General features: G+C 48.0%; 2 protein-coding genes across 3 annotated transcripts in view; both read right to left on the bottom strand.

Annotated features, from left to right (window-relative positions):
* The window catches only part of LOC105498267 (Rho/Rac guanine nucleotide exchange factor 2), a 70,234-nt gene extending 68,476 nt beyond the window's left edge, over positions 1-1,758 (bottom strand). Inside the window, exon 1 of the mRNA XM_071083775.1 lies at positions 1,593-1,758. The gene's annotated coding sequence lies outside the window, so the exon portion shown is untranslated. The remainder of the gene's footprint in view (positions 1-1,592) is intronic.
* A 6,985-nt stretch (positions 1,759-8,743) lies between these two features.
* On the bottom strand, positions 8,744-21,111 carry LOC105498270 (signal sequence receptor subunit 2). 2 transcript variants are annotated; one of them, XM_071083756.1, is made up of 6 exons: positions 21,005-21,111; positions 20,116-20,270; positions 18,384-18,482; positions 14,979-15,087; positions 11,222-11,299; positions 8,744-9,344 (listed from the first exon to the last, which is right to left on the bottom strand). In XM_071083756.1, exons 1-6 carry the CDS (start codon positions 21,011-21,013, stop codon positions 9,234-9,236), a joined length of 561 nt encoding a protein of 186 aa, XP_070939857.1. In that variant the 5' UTR covers positions 21,014-21,111; the 3' UTR covers positions 8,744-9,233. The 2 variants fall into 2 exon arrangements, with proteins under 2 accessions (XP_070939857.1, XP_070939850.1); XM_071083749.1 differs by having other exon boundaries at positions 20,930-21,010.
* Positions 21,112-22,408: the final 1,297 nt, after the last annotated feature.

Here is a 22,408-nt window from a genome sequence, read left to right as displayed (position 1 = left end):
TTTTTGTAGAGATGGGGGTTTCACAATATTGCCCAGGCTGGTCTTGAACTCCTTACTTCAGGTGATCTACCCACTTCAGCCTCCCAAAGTGCTGGGATTACAGGCATGAGTCACCACACCAGGCCAAGTGGCTAGCTTTGAAAGAAATCTGGCAACATTATTTTTACCCACCTCATTCCTACCTCCCTTACCCCAGCCAAAGAAACGAAGCAGCTTCCAAAAGAAATGAGATAGGGGTCCCAAAGAAGTTCAGTGTATCCTTTCTGCTCCCTGTGTTAGCTTAGACCCCTTAATGAGGTGATGGGGCACAGGAAGGTCTCTGGTTATGTTTGCTGCCAGCGAACACTGAACATGGGGGAGGAACTGCTGACAGCAACCAAACAGCCAGGTGCTGTTGCTTGGAGGCAATGCTGGCTGGCCCTTTCGCAGTCTGAGAAGCTTTGAGTCTGGCTCTGGGATCCTAAATCTAGCGAGGTGGCCAATATTGGAGAAGACCCAAGAGAATCGGATAATAAAGGCTGAGGAGGAAAGGAGAGGCCAAATGACATGTTGTACTGGCTCTCCTCCAAATCTCCTGGCCCTGGGGGTGGGACACAGGGTCACAAAAACTCTTTGATGGTTCAAAATTTAACCTAACATTGCTTCTCCTGTAGAAAGTAAACCATTAATCCAACAGTGCCCTGCAAAGAAGGCTAAAGCAGAGCTTCTCTTCGCCTCAGATAAAGAAGGCTCCAGGAGCTACAATTCCTTCCCATGTGCTCCCTAGACACCCCATTCCAAGACAGGAGCACCCAAGTCTCTGATACCTTCCTGCTTCACCCATCTGCCTGACTTGGCTGAACGCTGGTGTCCTGGAACTCATTCTCCTTCTCTGACTTTCCTGTCCACTGTCAGAGAGTAGTGCCACAATTCCAAAAATGAAAGCAAAGTAAAAGATATAGAGGATCCATTCATTCAGCAAAGATTATTTTAGCACCTTTTAAGTGTCAGGCACAGAGAAGAGGACCCAGAAGAGTCTATGCACAAATACAATGGTGGGCCCTGGCTACCATCCCTTAGTGGGGCAGAGGCCAGTATGGGCAAAAGCCATCTGTCGTATCAGCTTCCGGGTTGTCTCCTGAGAGGCATTATCATCTGTACTTAGTTCTGGAATTTCAAGGCGTCCCCAGCCCCCTAATCTAACCACACACCCCTCTACTAAGTCAGCCACAGGCATCTCAGACACTCTCCCTAAATCATCCCCATGTCCTTGATGTACTAGGTTCATAAGTCAGTCAGGAATTTTGCTGCTCTGGGCTTCCAAGTGTGACCACCTTTTTTTTTTTTTTTTTTAATTGGTTAGTAAACTGAACTTAGGGACCCTGCCCTCTTCCGTTCTGCTGGACCTGTAGCTGTATGCTTATTCTACCAGGGGCTTGGGACCCAGACTAACCCTTTATTTGTGGGGGATAGAGAAGAAAAGGGTCAAGACCAACCAGTCCTCTTCTACCTCCTGCCAGTTTCCTGGCATGTGTTCTGGGTGCCATGCCAGACAGGTGGGGCAAGAGCGGGTCTGAGGGCAAGGACCCAGGAAAGGAAAGAGGGAAACTCACCAGACCTGGGAGATATCCCAAAGATGGGAGACCTGTTTCTGCCCTCAGTTGGTGACTTCAGTGTGGGAAAAAGTCCTGCTTCAGGTGGCCCCTTTAAGAACCAGTCCAGCACCTTGGTGGGGGTCCCCTCTCTCTTGGTCCTTTTAAGGGAGCTGCTCATGGTCCAGAAGTTTGCATAAGGGGGAACTCATTCCAGTACAGACCAGCTGCCTCTTCATCCACTGCAGCCCTTCCCTTCCCCGCCCTACTTCAAACACCCTAAACAGTGCTGTGCCCAGGCCCTTAACTCTTTCAGTGCCACTACTGATCCCAGGGACTCCTGGGTCCCTCTGTCTTCAGCATTCCCTGAACACAGGGCGGCTACAGAATTCAGACTTGTGTGGAAACAGGTACCAGAAGCCATGCTGGGGTCACCCTGAGGAGAGAGTATATGGGAACCTGACAGTCCAGGGAAGGTTCATCCTTCCTCCAACAGGGTCAGGGAGAAACTGGGGAGGGGAGAAAGCGGACATCTCCAGGAAAGAAACAGCTGCAGCTGGAAACCCACTTCACAGCAGGGTCCTCAGCGGGGTCAGTGGCGTCCTTTGCCCTCTCAAATTAGGCTTCACAACTGATTGTTGGCCGGGCATGGTGGGTCATGCCTATAATCCCAGCACTTTGGGAGGCCGAGGCGGGCTGATCACTTGAGGTCGGGAGTTAGAGACCAGCTTGGCCAACATGGAGAAACCCCGTTTCTACTAAAAATATAAAAATTAGCCGGGGGTGGTGGTGTGCACCTGTAATCCTAGCTACTGGGGAGGCTGAGGCAGGAAAATCGCTTGAACCCGGGATGCAGAGGTTACAGCCAGCCGAAATCACGCCACTGTAATCCAGCCTGGGCAACAGAGCAAGATTCCATCTCAAAACAAACAAACAAACAACAATAAAAAAAACCTGATTGTTTGTCCCTTTAAGAGGCAGGTTACAGCAATGGAGGAGGAAAGATTGTATTTTTTTGTGATGAAAGTACAGGGTGGAGCGGTTACAAGGGCAGCTGCACTGAGAAGGGCCCTAGTGTCAGCACCAGGAACAAGGGTGACCAAGGAACTCAGCATATCCGGGGCTCATGGCTTGTTGTGGATACCAGGCGGCAGTATATTTGACCAGCTCCCCCACTCTCTTCCCAGATAACAGCTTCTGGGGCGGGGCAGTGGCTGACTCACCTTCACTGCTTTCCCTGGGGCAGAGGACAGCTGGGGCTGACGTCGGACTTCCTGAGGTAACGGAGAGCCCTCTTTGCCTCCTGTGGGCTAGTAGAAAGGGCATGTTAGAGCTGGAAGATCTTGGCTGCCTCTGCCAAGTCACTAGTTACAGGACCTTGTGTCACCTATTTAGCCTCATCCCCTTATCTGTAGAATGCAGATGTTAAATGAGACATGTGAGAACAGTGGAACATACATGTTGGGTCCGTAATAAATAAATATGCTAGCTGCCACTGGTGGGCAACCTTGGACAAGCCGCTTCACCCTGTGTCTTTCCTGATCTATTAAATGAGAGCATCAAATTAGGTAATCTATGGTTTATCCTTACTCAAAAATTCTCTCTGTCGGTGAGTGGAAGAGAGCAGCTGCTGCCGGATGTAGAACTGTGTGTGCCCTTCCCCACCTGGCTGGATCTCACCCACACGATGAGAAAGTGACAGTGGTTGTTCCTCATGTTCCTCACTGCATAAGAACAAAGGGGTAATACCTGCCCTATCATACCGGTGAGGGGTCCTCAAAAATCCTCTAAACAATTTCATGATTGTGCAGACGAGGAAACAGGCTCCAAGAGGCAGAGTTATTTTATATATACTTTATATATATATTAATTTTTATTTTCCATTGAGATAGGGTCTCACTCTGTCACCCAGGCTGGAGTGCTGTGGCATGATCATGGCTCACTGAAGCCTTGAACTCCCAGGCTCAAGCAGTCCTCTTGCCTCAGCCTCCTGAGTAGAAAGGGGCATGATTTACCCAAGGTCATACAGCCAGTGAGTGATGGAGTTGGGGCTGGGACCCAGTACTCCTGCCTCTGGCATACGCTGCTTCTCCTACTCTTAGCTGCTCTCTCAAGGGACTAAGCCTTGGTAACTGCTCATCCTTTCACTGAATCGCTCCATTACTTCCAGTTTTCCAGAAATTATTATTATTATTATTTTTTGAGATGGAGTTTCGCTTTTTTGTCCAGGCTGGAGTGCAATGGCACAATCTTGGCTCACTGCAACCTCTGCCCACCCGGTTCAAGTGATTCTCCTGCCTCAGCCTCCTGAGTAGCTGAGATTATAGGTGTCCGCCACGACGCCCGGCTACTTTTTGTATTTTTAGTAGAGACAGGGTTTTGCCATTTTGACCAGGCTGGTCTTGAACCCCTGACCTCAAGTGATCCACCCACCTCGGCCTCCCAAAGTGCTGAGATTACAGGCGTGTGCCACTGCGCCCGGCCTGTAGAAATTCTTATACCTGTTTCCCACTTACTTTCTTCGAGTGCCAAAGTCGAGTACAGGAAGGGGGTGGAAATCAAGGCACCTGGCTCCTCCTGGTACCAGGGTGGGGTGTGTGGGTGAGCTGATGCCAGCTGAAAGTCTGCACAATGAGGGAGGGCTGGAGGGCTGGTCTCCAGGGGTGGGGGCACCTGGAACACGCTGGTGGCTGACCTACTGTCTGTATTGCCTTTTAGGGAGGAGCTTCAGTTTGGGTACCCAGCCTCCAGGAAGGATGTGGGATCAGTGCTTACTTTCCTCTCCGCTCACAGATCTGCACACAATCCTGAGATCAAGGTTCACACCTCCCTAGGGTGGTTTTCAGTTAGAGCGGAGGAGTGTTGTCTGCCACTCATCCTCCTATTAAATTACCTCAAGAAGTTAAGAGGGCTCAATCCTAAAGCCAACTATTCCAGCTAAGACTTTCTGTCTATAGATTTTAGAGGCTCTTATATTCTCCAACACCACTACTTAAGGGAGGTTCACATTCCATCCTGACTCCAAGAAAGTTGATCTCTTAGATGACGTATCTAGCTGTGGCCTTTTTTCAAGGTGCCTGTGACACCAACTGTCTTCACAATGCTTCTCTTGTCATCTGTGTCAGGCCTGGGTTTCCCTCCTAGTCACCTTCTCCATGACAAGGGCCAGGACACAAAGTGCTGAGTTTTGTGAGGAAAAGGTACAATAAAGATGCCCCCAGCTTTTGGGAAAGGAGCACCTCTCAGAGTTCAGATTAAGGAAGGAATCTTATACAGACAGTCCCCGACCTAAGATTTGACTAAGATTTTAGACTTCACAAGAGTGTGAGAGCCATACACGTTCAGTAGAAACCCTTTTCCAAGTACCATAAAACCATTCTGTTTTTCACTTTCAGTACCGTAGTCAATAAATTACACGAGATAGTCAACACTTTATTATAAAATAGGCTTTGTGGGCCAGGCACAGTGGCTCACGCCTGTAATCCCAGCACTTTGGGAGGCTGAGGTGGGTGGATCATTTGAGCTCAGGAGTTCAAGATCAGCCTGGCCAACATGGTGAACCCCAATCTCTACTAAAAAATACAAAAATTAGCCGGGCGTGGTGGCGCGTGCCTGTAGTCCCAGCTACTCAGGAGGCTGAGGCAGAATTGCTTGAACCTGGGAAGTGGAGGTTGCAGTGACCTAGATTGGGCCACTGCACTCCAGCCTGGGCAAGAGTGAGATTCTGTCTCGGAAAAAAATAAAATAAAACACAAAAATTAGCTGGGCGGCCGGGCGCGGTGGCTCAAGCCTGTAATCCCAGCACTTTGGGAGGCCGAGGTGGGTGGATCACGAGGTCAGGAGATCGAGACCATCCTGGCTAACACGTGAAACCCCGTCTCTACTAAAAAAATACAAAAATTAGCCGGGAGCGGTGGCGGGCGCCTGTAGTCCCAGCTACTGGGGAGGCTGAGGCAGGAGAATGGCGTGAACCCGGGAGGTGGAGCTTGCAGTGAGCTGAGATCCGGCCACTGCACTCCAGCCTGGGGGACAGAGCGAGACTCCGTCTCAAAAAAAAAAAAAAAAAAAATTAGCTGGGCATGTGGCGGGCACCTGTAATCCCAGCTACTAGGGAGGCTGAGGCATGAGAATCACTTGAACCCGGGGGGTGAAGGTTGCAGTGAGCTCTGGCAGGGAAGAGGTGCCTGGATCCCTTGAGTTGGGCTCTAAGCATGACGTATAGAAAGGCAGTGACTTTTGTTGCTGCAGCAGTGGGGAGAAGCCACTCTGAGCTGACTCTGTCCAACCCAGGAATGCTGATTCCTTCCTTAATCTGAACTCTGAGAGGTGCTCCTTTCCCAAAAGCTAGGGGCGTCTTTATTGTACCTTTTCCTTACAAAACTCAGCACTTTGTGTCCTGGCCCGCGTCATGGAGAAGGCGACTAGGAGGGAAACCCAGGCCTGACACAGATGACAAGAGAAGCATTGCACCACTGCACTCCAGCCTGGGTGACAGAGTGAGACTCCGCCTCAAAAAATAAATAAAAATGATAAAATAGGCTTTGTGTTAGATGATTTTGCCCAACTGTAGGCTAATGTAAGCGTTCTGAGCATGTTTAAGGTAGGCTGGGCAAAGTTATGATGTTTGGTATGTTAAGTGTATTAAATGCATTTTCAACTTAAAGCATTTTCCATTTACACCAGGGTTATCTCCTGATATGCATATCACATAAACCTATCAGACATAACCCTACTGGAAGTCAAGGAGCACCTGTATTACCTTCCAGAGTTATGAAGTTTACCCTATTCTCTAAGCCAGAATCCCCCCCGCCCATAGGTTAACTCATTATATTTTCCATGGAGACTACACAGATGGAAAATCTCCTTCAGAGGATAACACTCCATAGTTCTAGAGTGCAAGATGATGTGTATCAGACTAGCTCCCTTTCCCTTCCCCACACCTGTTCTCAACCCCAAGCCTCTGACTCATTGGCCTTTCCTCCCCATTCTCCTGAGCAAGTCCCAGGTTTCCACTAGGAACACAATGAACAAAAGCAAATATATCCTCCTTGCCTCTAACCTGGCCAGTCCTGGGATGTCCAAGCTGCAGCCCCTGAAAGAGGGATGTGAGCTGGCAGAGGGCTACTCCATTTGGAGCCTCCCGTTGTCTCCATGTTCTTTTCATCCTCCTGGGCCTGGAGGCTCTGATTGCTGGGCTAAGGAAAGGTTAAACCAGTTGGGCAGTGGAGTCGGGGGAGCAGAATCTAAACTGGGAAACTCAGTAGCAGAAACAAAGCCGGCGTTTGTTGGGCTTCCCTCTTGCCTGGGAGGCTGTTCTCAGACCACGGCATTCCTGGGTTGGACAGAGTCAGCTCAGAGTGGCTTCTCTCCACTGCTGCAGCAACAAAAGTCACTGCCTTTCCATAGGTCATGCTTAGAGCCCACCTCAAGGGATCCAGGCACTTCTTCCCTGCCAGAGCTCAAAGAACAGAGGCGTTACAAGTATATTCAGGCTAGGCTTGGTGGCTCACGCCTGTAATCCCAGCACTTTGGGAGGCTGAGGCAGACAGATCACTTGAGGTCAGGAGTTCGAGACCAGCCTGACCAACATGGTGAAACCCTGTCTCTACTAAAAACAAAAAAATTAGCCAGGTGTGGTGGTGTGCACCTCTAATCCCAGCTACTTGAGAAGCTGAGGCAGAAGAAATGCTTGAACTCGGGAGGCGGAGGTTGCAGTGAGCTGGTCTGTACTCCATCCTGGGCAACAGAGCAAGACTCCATCTCAAAAAATTAAATAAAAAAAAAATGCACCAGGCCCAGTGGCTCATGCCTGTAATCCCAGCACTTTGGGAGGCTGAGGTGGGCAGATCATTTGAAGTCAGGAGTTCGAGACCAGCTTGACCTACATAGTGAAATCCCATCTCTACTAAAATACAAACATTAGCCAGGCGTGGTGGCAGATGCCTGTAATCCCAGCTACTCGGGAGGCCGAGGCAGGAGAATCACTTGAACCCAGGAGGTGGAGGTTGCAGTGAGCCAAGATCACAACACTGCATTGTAGCCTGGGCAACAGAGCGAGACTCCATCTCAAAAACAAGAAAGTAAAATTGGCCGGGCGCGGTGGCTCAAGCCTGTAATCCCAGCACTTTGGGAGGCCGAGGCGGGTGGATCACGAGGTCAGGAGATCGAGACTATCCTGGCTAACATGGTGAAACCCCGTCTCTACTAAAAAATACAAAAAACTAGCCGGGCGTGGTGGCGGGCGCCTGTAGTCTCAGCTACTTGGGAGGCTGAGGCGGGAGAATGGCGTGAACCCGGGAGGCGGAGCTTGCAGTGAGCCGAGATCACGCCACTGCACTCCAGCCTGGGAGACACAGCGAGACTCCGTCTCAAAAAAAAAAAAAAAAAAAAAAAAAGAAAGTAAAATTAAAGCTCAATAAAAGCTAGTTTTTTTTTTTTTTTTTTTGAGACAGAGTCTTGCTCTGTCACCAGGCTGGAGTGCAGTGGCATGATCTCGGCTTACTGCAACCTCTGCCTCCTGGGTTCAAGCAATTCTCCTGCCTCCTGAGTAGCTGGGACTACAGGCCCGTACCACTGTGCCCAGCTAATTTTTTGTATTTTTAGTAAAGACGGGGTTTCACCATGTTGGCCAGGATTGTCTCGATCTCCTGACCTTGTGATCCGCCCACCTCGGCCTCCCAGAGTGCTGGGATCATAGGCATGAGCCACCGCGCCCGGTCAAAAGGCTAGTTCTTAACGAGAAAGGGCTAGAGTCAGGCACGAGAGATAGCTTTTCAAGAACACTCAGTGGCCAGGCACCACCACTGGGTGACAGAGCGAGATTCCATCTCAAAAACAAACACTGAGTCAATAAATCAGGTAAGATCTAAGGGGGTGAGAATAGCTGTTCCTCTGCAGACCATCTTTCCCCATCCTACATTCTCCAGCTGTGAAGAGGAGCTGCCTGGCAAGGAAGGTGTACGGCAATAGGTGGTGACTGATGAGAATAATCAGAGGAAAATAAGGAATGGAAGTAAAGATTCAAAAGGGCAGATATCTCCACAGGAACAGGACCCACCCACAACCTGTAAAGCAAGGCCAGAACTCAGCTCACTTGCCCAGGGGTCTGGGCATTCAAGGACTGAGTTCCAATAATCACCTGTGCTCACCCGGGGGCTAAGAAAACAGACAAGTCAATGTGGCATTTGTTTTTATTAGAAAACCCCTTAGTAAGCACTTCTCTAACCCAGAATAGACACTGGGTATCCTCCAAGAGTCCCATAGCTTTCATTTCATCTTCTACCCTTTTCTGAGAGCGGGGGGCAGGGGATGGGGGTGGTGTCAGGCAGTCTCAGAAATGCCCCTCCTAGACCCCTGAGAGAATTCACATTGCCAGCAATAAACCAACAGCACCTCAGTGGGGCATCAGAGGGCCCTCTAGGCTCAAGGCTATTGCCAAAGGCATTCCCGTTTATGGCTTCACATGGAACCAAGGAGGCTCTCACAGACTCCTAGGCCTGGTCCTTCACTATGGCTGAGAGCAGGGCAGGATCCAGGAGAAAGTGGCCAAGGGCTAAGAGAGAAGAGATTGCATTAAGATACCCTCTGGAGTCTGGAAAGCACCTGGATTTCTTGGGAGAGGAGCCTGGATTTCTTGGGAGAGGAGGGCTGTGGAAGCCCCACTCAGTTCTTCTTCGTTTTGGGAGTGTCATACTTCCTCTTGCTGGAGTACCACAATAGCAGGGGGATGCCGATGGAGGGAAGGGTCATGACCCCAAAGGCTGCCCAGTCCAGCTGTGAAGGAAAACAAAGACCTTTGCTTAGAAGTCTGGATTAGGGCACAGGAGAAGCCAGGGAAAATATGAGGCCAATGAGAAAGGAAGCAGTCTAGTCCACGTTTATTTATTTTTGATACAAGGTCTTGCTCTGTTGCCCAGGCTGGAGTGGAGCGGCATGATCACGGCTCACTACAGCCTCGACCTCCTGGGCTCAGGTGATCCTCCCACTTCAGCCTCCTGAGTAGCTAGGATCACAGGGGCGTACCACCACACCTGGCTAATTTTTTTTTTTATTTTTTGTAGAGGCAAAATATCACTATGTTGCTCAAGTTGGTCTTGAATTCCTGGGCTCAAGTGATCCTCCAGCCTTGACCTCCCAAAGTGCTGGAATTACAGGTATGAGCCACAACACCCAGCCTAAATTTTCTTAGCTTTTAATTTTAATTTTTTTTTTTAGAGATAGGGTCTCACTCTGTTGCTCAGATTAGAGAGTAGTGGCGCAATCACAGCTCACTGCAGCCTCAAACTCCTGGGCTCAAGCGATCCTCCAGCCACCCAAGAAGCAGATTACAGGTGCACACCACCAGGCCTAACTCAGCACAAATTTTAAGCAGAACTTTGGCCAGGAAGGTTCCTCTCTGACCAATCCTGATATAGAATGGCTCTCTAAAGACCAATCTTTCAAGCTGTGAAACCAAAGGACTCACCTGACCCAATCCAGACTGGAAGAGAAGCTTCTGTTCCAGACAATCTTTGAGAATGGAGATACCCTGGTCTTGCCCCTGACAGTCAAGCCTCCTATGATCTAACCCTTGTTTACACTTCAGGCCCCCTCTTTTCCATTCCTCCACCTCATATTCTGCCCGTCAGCCTTGATAAACTACTTGCCATTCCTGAATCACACCACACTTTTCTCAATCTCAGCTGGTCTCTCTCCTCAAGTGCCTGCCCTTCCTTACCTCCTCCAGAAAGTCCCCTCTCATTAGATGTTCCTGCTGCATGCTCCTCTAGCACCTGGCATATAACCTCTATCATAGCATTTTCCCCATTTACTTTTACTTCTTTTTTTTTTTTTAAGACAGTGTTTTGCTCTTGTCGTCCAGGCTGGAGTGCAGTGGCTCGATCTTGGCTCACTGCAACCTCCGCTTCCCAGGCTCAAGCAATTCCCCTGCCTCAGCCTCCCTATTTACCTATTTCGAGCCCTCTGTGAGCCCGTAAGATCTTGTTATTTTTAGAGACAGGGTTTTGCTCTGTCACCCAGGCTAGAGTGCAGTGGTGTGATCACGGCTCACCGCAGCCTCAAACTCTTGGCCTCAAGTGGTCCTCTTGCCTCTGCCTCCCAAAGCACTGGGATTACAGGCATGAGCCATGGTGCCTAGCCAGCCTGTAAGATTTTTAATGGAAGGAACTGTGTTTTATTCATCATTGTTTCCCCAAAGCAGAGAACAGAATGAGCACATAATTTGGAACATCATACTTATTCACTGAATGAATTCCATCATTCAGTACTTCAGGCTAATCTTCAAAAAATTCTTTCGTAGACTAGACCACAATAAAGTTCCCACTTAACCTACCCAATGATCTATGACCCTCTGAATCTAACCAGATTTTTTTTAAAACCTCAAAATAGACCCAGAGTCTAAGATGGGTGTCTACTTAAAGATAGGACTCTACTCAAGTCAGTTTTATGGTTTTGGCAATTGTGATCTCATTGCCAAAAATCTCTGGACATGGCTAAATCAATCTATTTGATAAGTATCCATATCAGACACCAAAAAACAGACAGGGCAAGAACCAACCAACAAAACCAATCTATGGAAGCCAAGAGGGTCCAGAACCAAAAGGGGATTCTCATACCAAGGGACTGATGAGAGAGAACACTAGAAAGCTTACAAAATGAGGGGAGAATCGCCTGTCAAACTCCCGCTGAGCCAGGATTCCTCCCTGTCCAGGTGCACTGGTAGAGCCAATCTGAAAAGAAGAAAAGAACGACATTAAGGCAAGTCTCCACCTCATCTAATCTGAGAAAGGGCGGTCCCAACCAACCCAACTCTGTGCATTAGAGTCTTAGTTCCCAAAGGCTCAGGAGCACTTCAAGAAGATGAGGGAAAGCTTTTGGCTAGACAGAGTTGGATGATTCTCTTTTAGTGTATTGTAAAGAGGAGTACCTAGGAGCCAGAAGACTTGAGAAATATCCCATGATGAACGTACATTAAACAGGGTAGGCCATGCATGCAATTGAAATTAAAGCCAAATTCTTCTGTCTGAGCCTCAGACTCTGGAAAGAGTGAAGTTGCTCACCACCACTGGCCCCTCTACAGTGCAGGGTGTGCAATGGAATGACTTACCCTTGGTAATCATTTACTTATTCCTCCAGCAAAAATCCGCAACTTCACAGGGTTAATGTGAGGCTCAAATGAAATAGCAAAAGTATATAATAAAGTATAAAGCCCTACCCAAATGTACATTATTAGAGGAGGGGTTGAGTCTGGCCCACATTCCTTTGTCTTGGAGAGGAGGCCAAGAGTTTGGAGCATACTTTTATTCCAAAGTGGCAGCTGAGCCTCTGATTTTATGTCTATTAACCCATCAACTACTAGATAGAACCAAAGAGTCCTGAAGTTGGTTCTGAAAGCAGAAATGATACCGGATGTGAAAACACAGCTGGGTTTAGAAGAATATGGTTCCATGTAGTTTATGAAAAACGAAAATGCTGGAGGCCGGGCGCGGTGGCTCAAGCCTGTAATCCCAGCACTTTGGGAGGCCGAGACGGGCGGATCATGAGGTCAGGAGATCGAGACCATCCTGGCTAACACGGTGAAACACCGTCTCTACTAAAAACATACAAAAAACTAGCTGGGTGAGGTGGCGGGCGCCTGTAGTCCCAGCTACGTGGGAGGCTGAGGCAGGAGAATGGCGTGAACCTGGGAGGCGGAGCTTGCAGTGAGCTGAGATCCGGCCACTGCACTCTAGCCTGGGTGACAAAGCAAGACTCCGTCTCAAAAAAAAAAAAAAAAACGAAAATGCAGAAGGTGCACTGAGTGTTAGTTCTTTTCATTCCATAGTTGACCGTGTTAAGTCCCTTCCCTACTGTGTACTAATTAGCCTACAGCCCTACTTGTATGGAGGATCATACATTTTAGCTTCATAAATTTATGCATTTATTTGGCTTTATACATTTATTACTTAAGCTTTTTGAGGACTTGGACAGTATCTTAATCCTCTACGTATTCCCAGAGTCTGGCACATTTCAGGAACTTCATAAATGTCTGTTGACCTTTACATCAATCAAAAGATTGTTTACTACTGAGTTTATATTGTATATGGGAAACAGAGAAATCTAAGACAGTCACTGGCCTCAGGGAGTTTATAATTAAATTGGGAGGTGGGGGTGGGGAGAGGGAGCATCTATAAATAAGAAACTACTGAAGACACTGATTAAATGTTCACGTGGCATAGACTTTAAGTGCTACAGAAGTTTAGATGCAGTCAACATGTTTATGAAAGAATGAATAGTGGCCAGGCGCTGTGGCTCACGCCTGTAATTCCAGTACTCTGGGAGGCCAAGGCGGGCGATCACAGGTCAGGAGTTTGAGACCAGCCTGGCAAATATGGTGAAACCCCGTTTCTACTAAAAATATAAAAAAGCAGCTGGGCGCGGTGGCGCACACCTGTTGTCCCAGTTACTCGGGAGGCTGAGGCAAGAGAATCGCTTGAACCCGGGAAGCGGAGGTTGCAGTGAGCCAAGATTACACTACTGCACTCCAGCCTGGGCGACAGAGTGAGGCTCTGTCTCAAAAAAAAAGAAAAAGGAAAAGAAAAGAATGAATAGCAAAGAGCAATATGAACTGAGGACAGAAAACAAGGAGACATAGCTCAAAGCTGGGTCTTGAGAAAGCTTCAGATACAATAGAGTGGAGGGAAAAGGATACTTCAAACAGAACAAAGGCACAGAGGAAAGAATAAGGACTGAGTTGGGGGAGAAGGTGTGGGAAGTAGCTTGGCCTAATAAGGATGTAGGGTCTGTATGGGCAGACTGGGAAAGAAGGCTGGAGGCAGAAAAGAGCTAGACTATTGGAGGGGGTGCAGTGAGAGGCAGAAAAGCTCAGCTCTGATGCCGCAAGCAGGAGCAATCTAAGCAAGGGAAGGAGAGAGTAACAGTGGAGCCTGGGAAGAATCTGACAGTGGCAGAGAAGACAGATCAGAAAGGCAAGGACATCAGTAGGCAGCAAATGACACATTCCAGATGAAAAGGAAGGCAGAAGGAATGAAAAGGAGGGGAAGGCCATGGTACACCTCTTCCATCCATTTCAATCACTCTTGTCCAGAACTTTAATTTGAAACATACTTCCTTAGGACAATACCAAGTGTCTGGTTAATGTTATCTCCCTCAGAATTTAGTAGCTACTGTAGAAATTTTCTGTAAGAGGTTTTTGTTTTTTTTTTTTTGTTTTTTTTTGTTTTTTTTTTGTTTTGTTTTGTTTTTGAGACGGAGTCTCGCTCTGTCGCCCAGGCTGGAGTGCAGTGGCGCGATCTCGGCTCACTGCAAGCTCCGCCTCCCGGGTTCACGCCATTCTCCTGCCTCAGGCTCCTGAGTAGCTGGGACTACAGGCGCCCGCCACCGCGCCCGTCTAATTTTTTGTATTTTTAGTAGAGACGGGGTTTCACCGTGGTCTCGATCTCCTGACCTTGTGATCCGCCCGCCTCAGCCTCCCAAAGTGCTGGGATTACAGGCGTGAGCCACGGCGCCCGGCTGAGGTTTTTGTTTTTACAATCTATACTTTTTAGATGGATATCCATCACCTTAAACATTTATCTTTTTTTTTTTTTTTCTCTGAGACAGGGTCTCGCTGTGTCACCCAGGCTGGAATGCAGTGGCAATAAAATGGCTCACTGCAGCCTCAACCTCCCGGGCTCAAGCAATCCTCCCACCTCAGCCTCCTGAGTACCTGGGATCACAGGGGCGTGCACCATGCCTGGCTAATTATTTGAAATGGGGGTCTTACCATGCTGCCCAGGCTGGTCTCCAACTCCTGGACTCAAACAATCCACCCACCTCAGCCTCCCAAAGTACTGGGATTACAGGCATTAGCCACTATGTCTGGCCCTATTTATCTTTTCTTTATGATGGAAATGTTCAAATGCTTCTCATCTGGCTATTTTGAAATATACATTAGATTACTGTTAACTATAGTCACCCTACTGAACTATCGAACACTAGGTCTTATTCCTTATATTTTTTTTTTTTTTGAAATGGAGTCTCACTCTGTCGCCCAGGTTGAAGTGCAGTGGTGTGATCTCGGCTCACAGCAACCTCTGCCTCCCGGGTTCAAGTGACTCTCTTGCCTCAGCCTCCCAAGTAGCTGGGATTACAGGAGCCTGCCACCACGCCCAGCTAATTTTTGTATTTGTAGTAGAGATGGGGTTTTTCCATGTTGGTCAGGCTGGTCTCGAACTCCTAACCTTAGGTGATCTGCCCACCTCGGCCTCCAAAAATGCTAGATTACAGGCGTGAGCCACTGCGCCCAGCCCCAACTGTATTTTGCTACCTATTAATTGACCTCTCTTCATCTCCCTCTCACCCCCCCACAAGAGATTTTAAGGGAAGGCAGATCCAAACTCCATCCAGCTAAGGGTTTGGGCAACTCACCACAACGGGCCCATCCTCCTGGGCCAGGTAAGTAATTGTCGCCGAGGTGAAGTTGAAATAACCAGCCTTGAGAGGGCGCAGGACCACAGTGTGGGAGACATTGCTAGCACTGGCTCAAGAGTTAAGGAAGGGAAAGAGATGAAGCTAAGGTTGTAGCAGCCTTTCGGCCTGTGGACCTGTGGACTAAATGCAACATTTACAAAACAGTTGTCAATACGTGCTGATCTCATGCAGGCAATACTCTGCAGGAATGAAAAAACATATGCTTCTTTTTAAAATTTATTTTTTTTTTAATTATTATACTTTAAGTTCTAGGGTACATGTACATAACATGCAGGTTTGTTACAAATGTATACTTGTGCCATGTTGGTGTGCTGCACCCATCAACTCCTCAGCACCCATCAACTCGTCATTTACATCAGATATAACTCCCAATGCAATCCCTCCCCCCTCCCCCCAAATTTACTTATTTTTTTTAAATATTAAAAAAAGAGAGAGAGAGATGGGGTCTCACTTTGTTGCCCACGGTGGTCTCAAACTTTTGGGCTCAAGTGATCCTCCCGCCTTGGTCTCCCGAAGTCCTGGGATTACAGGCATGAGCCACCACACGGGACCTAGGCTTCTTTTTCAAATCTAAAGTGTATGGTATTACAGGTTGTTTTTCCAGCTAAATTTTAAGGGGCCTATGTTATACTCAGTGCACTGGTTTTTGAAGTAAACTTCCAAACCAATATATATCATGGATAAAAAACTATAGTCATTTGGCCAGGCATGGTGGCTCACACCTATAATCCCAGCACAATGGGAGGCCAAGGTGGGTGGATCACCTGAGGTCAGAAGTTCGAGACCAGTTTGGCCAACACGGCGAAACCCCGTCTCTACTAAAAATACAAAAATAGCTGGGCGTGGTGGCGAGTGCCTGTAATCCTAGCTACTCTGGAGGCTGAGGCTAGAGAATCGCTTGAACCAGGGAGCCAGAGGTTGCAGTGAGCCAAGATGTGCCACTGCATTCTAGCCTAGGTGACAAGAGCGAAATTCCATCTCAAAAAAAAAAAAAAAAAAGTACACTAATTTGATCAGTGCTTCTTCTTGGGTGGTTAAAAGAAATTATAGCCACTTAAGCTCATAGAAAATCTTTTTTTTTTTTTTTTTTTTTGAGACAGAGTCTTGCTCTGTCACCAGGCTGGAGTGCAGTGGCATGATCTCAGCTCACTGCAAGCTCTGCCTCCTGGGTTCACATTCATTCTCCTGCCTCAGCCTCCTGAGTAGCTGGGATTATGGGCACCTGCCACCAATCCTGGCTAATTTTTTTATATTTTTAGCAGAGACGGGGTTTCACTGTGTGTTAGTCAGGATGGTCTTGATCTCCTGACCTCATGATCCACCCGCCTCAGCCTCCCAAAGTGCTGGGATTACAGGCGTGAGCCACCTGCACCCAGCCAAGCTCATAGAAAATCTTTTGTTAACTATAATTGAAGGAAATTCTTGAAAATACAAAAAAAAAAAAACCCACAAAACAAAAACAAATACAAAGACCACATTTACCCTCACCAAGAAACCTAAATGTATATATATTTATTATTGATATGATATGGATCTGTGTCCCTGCCCAACTCTCATGTGGAATTGTAATCCCCAATGTTGGAGGGGGGGCCTGGTGGGAGGTGATTGGATCATGGGGGCAGATTTCTCCCTTGCCATTCTCATGATGTGAGTTCTCACAAGATCTGGTTATTTAAAAGTGTGTAGCACCTCCCCACTTACTCTCTTCCTCCTGCTCCAGACACTTAGGTGCCTGTTTTCCCTTTGCCTTCTATCCTTGTAAGTTTCCTGAGGCCTCCCCAGCCATGCTTGCTGTACAGCCTGCAGAACCATGAGCCAATTAAACCTCTTTTCTTTAAAATTACCCAGTCTCAGCTTGTTCTTCATAGCAACTGGAGAACAGACTAATAAAATACAATTATTATTTGTTTAAGAGACCAGGTCTCGCTTTGTCACCAAGGCTGGAGTACAGCAGCACTATCATAGCTCACTGCAGGTTTGAACTCCCAAGCCCCAGCAATCCTCTCGACCTCCGCCTCCCAAGTAGCTGGGACTATAGGCATGTGCCACCACACCTGGCTTAAATATACTTTAATTCACAAGAAGAAAAATACCATCTAATTCAATACTCAAGAGATAATTGGTAGATTAGAATAAGAGACTCATTGAATAAGAGACTTTAAAGGGTCACCCAGGTCCTTCATGCTAGCATCCCAGTAAATTTCTTTTTTTTTTTTTAATTTTTGAGACAGAGTCTTGCTGTTGCCCAGGCTAGAGTGCAGTGGCGCAATCTCAGCTCACTGCAACCTCCACTTCCCAGGTTCAAGCGATTCTCCTACCTCAGCCTCCCGAGTAGCTGGGATTACAGGTGCCCACCACTGTGCCTGGCTAATTTTGTATTTTTAGTAGAGCCGGGGGTTTCACCATTTTGGCCAGGCTAGTCTCGAACTCCTGACCTCGTGATCCACCCACCTCGGCCTTCCAAAGTGCTGGGATTACAGGCGTGAGCCACCGTGCCTGGCCTGAATTTCTCTTAAAAGCACCTTAAATATCCTTGTCCAGCCACAAACATCTTTATTAAGTGCCTATATCCTTCCAGTATAGTATGTTTCAGGGGGTTTTTTTTTTTGGTTTTTTTTTTTGAGACAGAGTCTCACTCGGTCGCCCAGGCTAGAGTGCAGTGGCAGGATCTCGGCTCACTGCAACCTCCGCCTCCCAGGTTCAAGCAATTCTCCTGCCTCAGCCTCTCAAGTAGCTAGACTACAGGTGTATGCCACCACACCCAGCTAATTTTTGTATTTTTAGAAGAGACAGGGTTTCACCATGTTGGCCAGGCTGGTCTCAATCTCTTTTTTTTTTTGAGACAGAGTCTTGCTCTGTCGCCCAGGCTGGAGTGCAGTGGCGTGATCTCGGCTCACTGCAAGCTCCACCTCCTGGGTTCATGCCATTCTCCTGCCTCAGCCTCCCGAGTAGCTGGGACTGCAGGCGCCCGCCACCACACCTGGCTAATTTTTTGTATTTTTAGTAGAGACGGGATTTCACTGTGTTAGCCAGGATTGTCTTGATCTCCTGACCTCGTGATCCGCCTGCCTCAGCCTCCCAAAGTGCTGGGATTACAGGCGTGAGCCACCGTACCCTGCTTGTTTCAGGGTCTTATAATCGGAACTTCAGGATGCTCTTTCTTCATGTCTACTCTAAATCATGCTTACACAATTTACACCAACCTCTCTTGCTCCATCTTATCCAGAGAGATGACAGGAGGACAGCCACACATATCCAGCCTATTTGAAGTACCCCCACTGCTTTGCAGGCAAGGCTATCCCTGCCCCCCCCCCACTTCATCACCAAGTAGCAAGAGGATACGGCGCAATCCGGTCCCATTTGACATTGAGCATTCCAGACACAATGCCAAAGTCTTCTGGAGGGAAGGAATCATCAGATAGTTCCACGTCTAATGCAGCACTAGAAAATGGACGAAACAAAATAAGGGTTAGTAAGTAATGGATATAAAATTAAAGCAGGCTGGGTGTGGTGGCTCACGCCTGTAATCCCAACACTTTTGGGAGGCCGAGGCGGGCAGATCACCTGAGGTCAGGAATTCGAGACCAGCCTGGCCAACATGGTGAAACCCTGTGTCTACTAAAAATACAAAAATTAGCCGGGCGTGGTGGTGTGTGCCTGTAATCCCAGGTACTTGAGAGGCTGAGGCAGGAGAACTGCTTGAACGCTAGGAGGCGGAGGTTGTAGGGAGCTGAGATTGTGCCACTGTACTCCAGCTTGGGACAGAGTGAGACTCCATCTCAAACAACAAAAAAAATCAAAGCAATTGTCCAGGCGCAGTGGTTCACGCGTATAATCCTAGCACTTTGGGAGGTCAAGGCTGGCTGATCTCTTGAGGTTAGGAGTTTAAGACCAGCCTGGCCAACATGGTGAAACCCCGTCTCTATTAAAAATACAAAAATTAACCAGGCGTGGTGGTATGCGCCTGTAATCCCAGCTACTCGGGAGGCTGAGGCAGGAGAATCGCTTGAAGTTGGGAAGAAGAGGCTGCAGTGAGCCAAGACTACACCACTGCATTCCCGCTTGGGTGACAGAGTGAGATTCCATCTAAATAAATAATAATAATAAAATTAAATTAAATTAAAGCAATAAATTATCAAACCTGCCTGTTTCTCCAAAAAAATGAGAATTGCAAAAGAGAGATATGAGTAATATAGTAACTTGGTTCTGTTGCATTGAAGAATCCAGGTCAAAGACTGGATACTATTGCTCACAAGCACCAAAATAATCAAGTATCCAGGAGGCAATAGGTCCAAGTTCATCCTTGCCTCAATTTTTCTTCATGTACATGCCTATGTCTGTGGAGGGAGGGAGAAGAGGAACACAGTGAATACAGAGGAGAAAGTTAAAGGGAATAAAATGAAAGAAAGGCAATAAAAATGCTCTCGGCTAATGAAAGAAGGAAAATGACACTTTTTATTTTTTTTGAGATGGAGTCTCTGTCTTGTGGCCCACGCTGGAGTGCAGTGGCGTGATCTCAGCTCACTGCAACCTCCGCCTCCTGGGTTCAAGCGATTCTTTTGCCTCAGCCTCCCGAGTAGCTGGGACTACAGGTGCCTGCCACCACACTCGGCTAATTTTTGCATTTTTAGTAGTGACAGGGTTCTGCCATGTTGGCCAGGCTGGTCTCGAACTCCTGACCTCCGGTGATCCGCCTGCCTCAGCCTCCCAAAGTGCTGAGATTACATGTGTGAGCTACCATGTCCGGCTGGAAAATGACACTTTAAACCCCTGAGGTAACAAGGGATTGTGTATTTTTTGTGTCTTAATGTTCCCTCCTTGTTTTTCCACAATTCTTGCCACTTCCCTACTGTAAAATTCTTCCAACCCAAAATGTGAAAGATGGTTTCTTGTAGCTTAGGTAAGAATGTCCTCCTTTCCAAAAGTAGGTCCCAAAGTATATTCATTCACTCAATATATCCGATGCTGGAAGTGTCCCAAAGAGAAACCACTACCCACCAATATGCTCCCTACTCCCATCTGAAAACTAAGAATCCAGAAATAGGCTTAATCTGTAACTCCAGGGCCTCCTTACCTTGAGCCGACATTGTAGATATTGTACTGCAAGGTCAGGTCTCGTCCCTCCACGGCATATCTGTTCAGCAGTGATTTGGAAGCCAAAAGTCTGGCTCCTTCCTCTGCTTGAGTGACAGCAAATAGAGCCAACACCACAAACGCCAGCAGCCTCATCTTTAGAGAAAAAAGCAAAGTGAGTTATCAAACCAAGTATGTAAAATTCACCAAAATCCTCTTGACAGGGCTCCGGTAGAAAGCTCCTTCGATGCTACCCAAGCAGCAGCCCTTTCCACAGAGTAGTCCATAAGCCACCAGCGCAGACCCGTTCTCCAGACTCTCCTACCATCTTCACCCTGCAGCCCTCGAAAACCTGGTACAAGTACCAGTATATCTACTGCCCTCTTCCTGTCAGAAGCCCCGGGATGCTCACCAGCCGGTGGTGTCTTCTGAAGGGACACCATGTGGCCAGAGCAGGGCTTTCTTTGGGGTGCCTGATTTCGGCCGATCTTGGACCTGCAGGAGCCTGTTTGTAGCTTTCCCTCACACAGGAGTGCCCACAGCTGCAGCCTTCCCGCGGCTCCTCTCCTCCTTGGCCACAGCTCCACTGGGATCTCACCGCGGACTCTTGGGGTCCTCCTCACATCCCTGTACCCCACTCTCCAGTCCAGCCCCTGAGATCCCATTCGTCCTCGCCTGTCACAACACCTTTTGGGTCCTTCGGGCAGGGGACGGGGGTCAGTCACCTCTGCCCACCCCCGCCCCCCGCCTCTTGTCAAGGTTACACGTCCTCCAGCCAGCGCGTCCTCTGCCCTTCCCGCCTTCCCCGAGCTAACCTCCAGCCACGGGGTGATGAGCGGACACGAGGCTCTCGCCTGTCCTGCTCGGACGCCCTAAGTCTCCAGACTCACCGTGGGCATCCCAAATGCCTTTCCGGAGCCGCAAAGACAGGAAGAGAGCGTCAGCGTCGGAAAGACCGGAAATAAGCACTGGCCGGAAACAATGCTGTTCCGCCCAATGCCTTGTGGGAGTTGTAGTTCTTGGAGAAGCCCCACCTTTCTCTTTGTAGTGCCCGCCTGCCTGAGAACCTGTGAGCGCTCCTGAGAGGTTTGTGCGCTCTCCACGCTTCTTATTCTGCCCTCTTTGGGGGGCTTTTCAGGTTGATTTTTCACTACTGTATGTGACCCGCACCTGATTGGGTGCTTTGGGAAACTAGCAAACCTAGAAATTTGGATCATCTATCTAAAATGTCAACTAATACTGTTGAACAGAGAATTAGAAAAAAGCTATTCCAATCAGTATTTTTTCTATTCTCAGTCAAGACACGTAGACATTCCCTACATCCAGCAGGTCACCGAGCCCTGAGCTTTATTTAGAAGCCCTTTGAAGTGCCAAAAAGGTAGATCTTTTCTTCTCCATTCCTACTATAACTGCTTTAGTTCTTGCTGGGTAGTCGATGTGGGTTTTACTCTAGTAGTCTTTCTATCTTAGGTCTTTCCCTGCACTTTTTATTTTTATTTATTTTATTTTATTTTTGAGACAGGGTCTTCCTCTGTACCCCAGGCTGGAATGCAGTGGCTCGATCTCAGCTCACTGCAACCTCCGCCTCCCGGGTTCAAGCGATTCTCCTGCCTCAGCCTCCCCAGTAGCTGGGATTACAGAAGCATGCCCGGCTAATTTTTTGTACTTTTAGTAGAGATGGTGTTTCACCATGTTGGCCAGACTGGTCTCAAACTCCTGGCCTCAAGTGATCTGCCCGCGTCGGCCTCCCAGAGTACTGGGATTGCAGACTTGAGCCACCACGCCCGGCCTCCCTGCACTTATTAATCAGCTGCCGAACTTCCCAAAACAGCATTTTGAACAGTAGATCTTAGGTTCAGAGGATGAACTGTGAAGTTAGGCAGTCATGAATTCAATCCCAGTTCTGTCACTTAGTGGTTAGGTAACCTTGAACAAGCATTACTTATATAACACCTTGGTTCGCACATCTGTAAAACAAGATAATTATAGCACTCACAAAAGGTTAGAGTATCAAATAAGATGATGTATGTAAAACTCTCAGTACAGTACCTGGCACATGTATGTGCTCAGTAAATGGTAATTATCAGTATTGCTGTTCTTGTAGAATAATACACATCGCCTGTATCTGCCTTAGTATCTGTCCCTCCATTCTCCACCTCCAAGATTGCAGTTTCTTGAGAAAAGGTTGTCCATTTCCGGTTGCTTAGTGTCCTGCCTGAGCACTCAGGAAGTAGTCCAGGAATTAATAATGACTTCTCTACATACAACCTCCAGTCTGCTTCGACTTCAGGCCT

Source organism: Macaca nemestrina, chromosome 1 (genome assembly GCF_043159975.1).
Source record: "Macaca nemestrina isolate mMacNem1 chromosome 1, mMacNem.hap1, whole genome shotgun sequence".
In the NCBI taxonomy this organism is placed as follows: domain Eukaryota; kingdom Metazoa; phylum Chordata; class Mammalia; order Primates; family Cercopithecidae; genus Macaca; species Macaca nemestrina.
The sequence above is the reverse complement of the archived record's forward strand: the minus strand, read 5'-3'. Positions and strand labels throughout refer to the sequence as shown.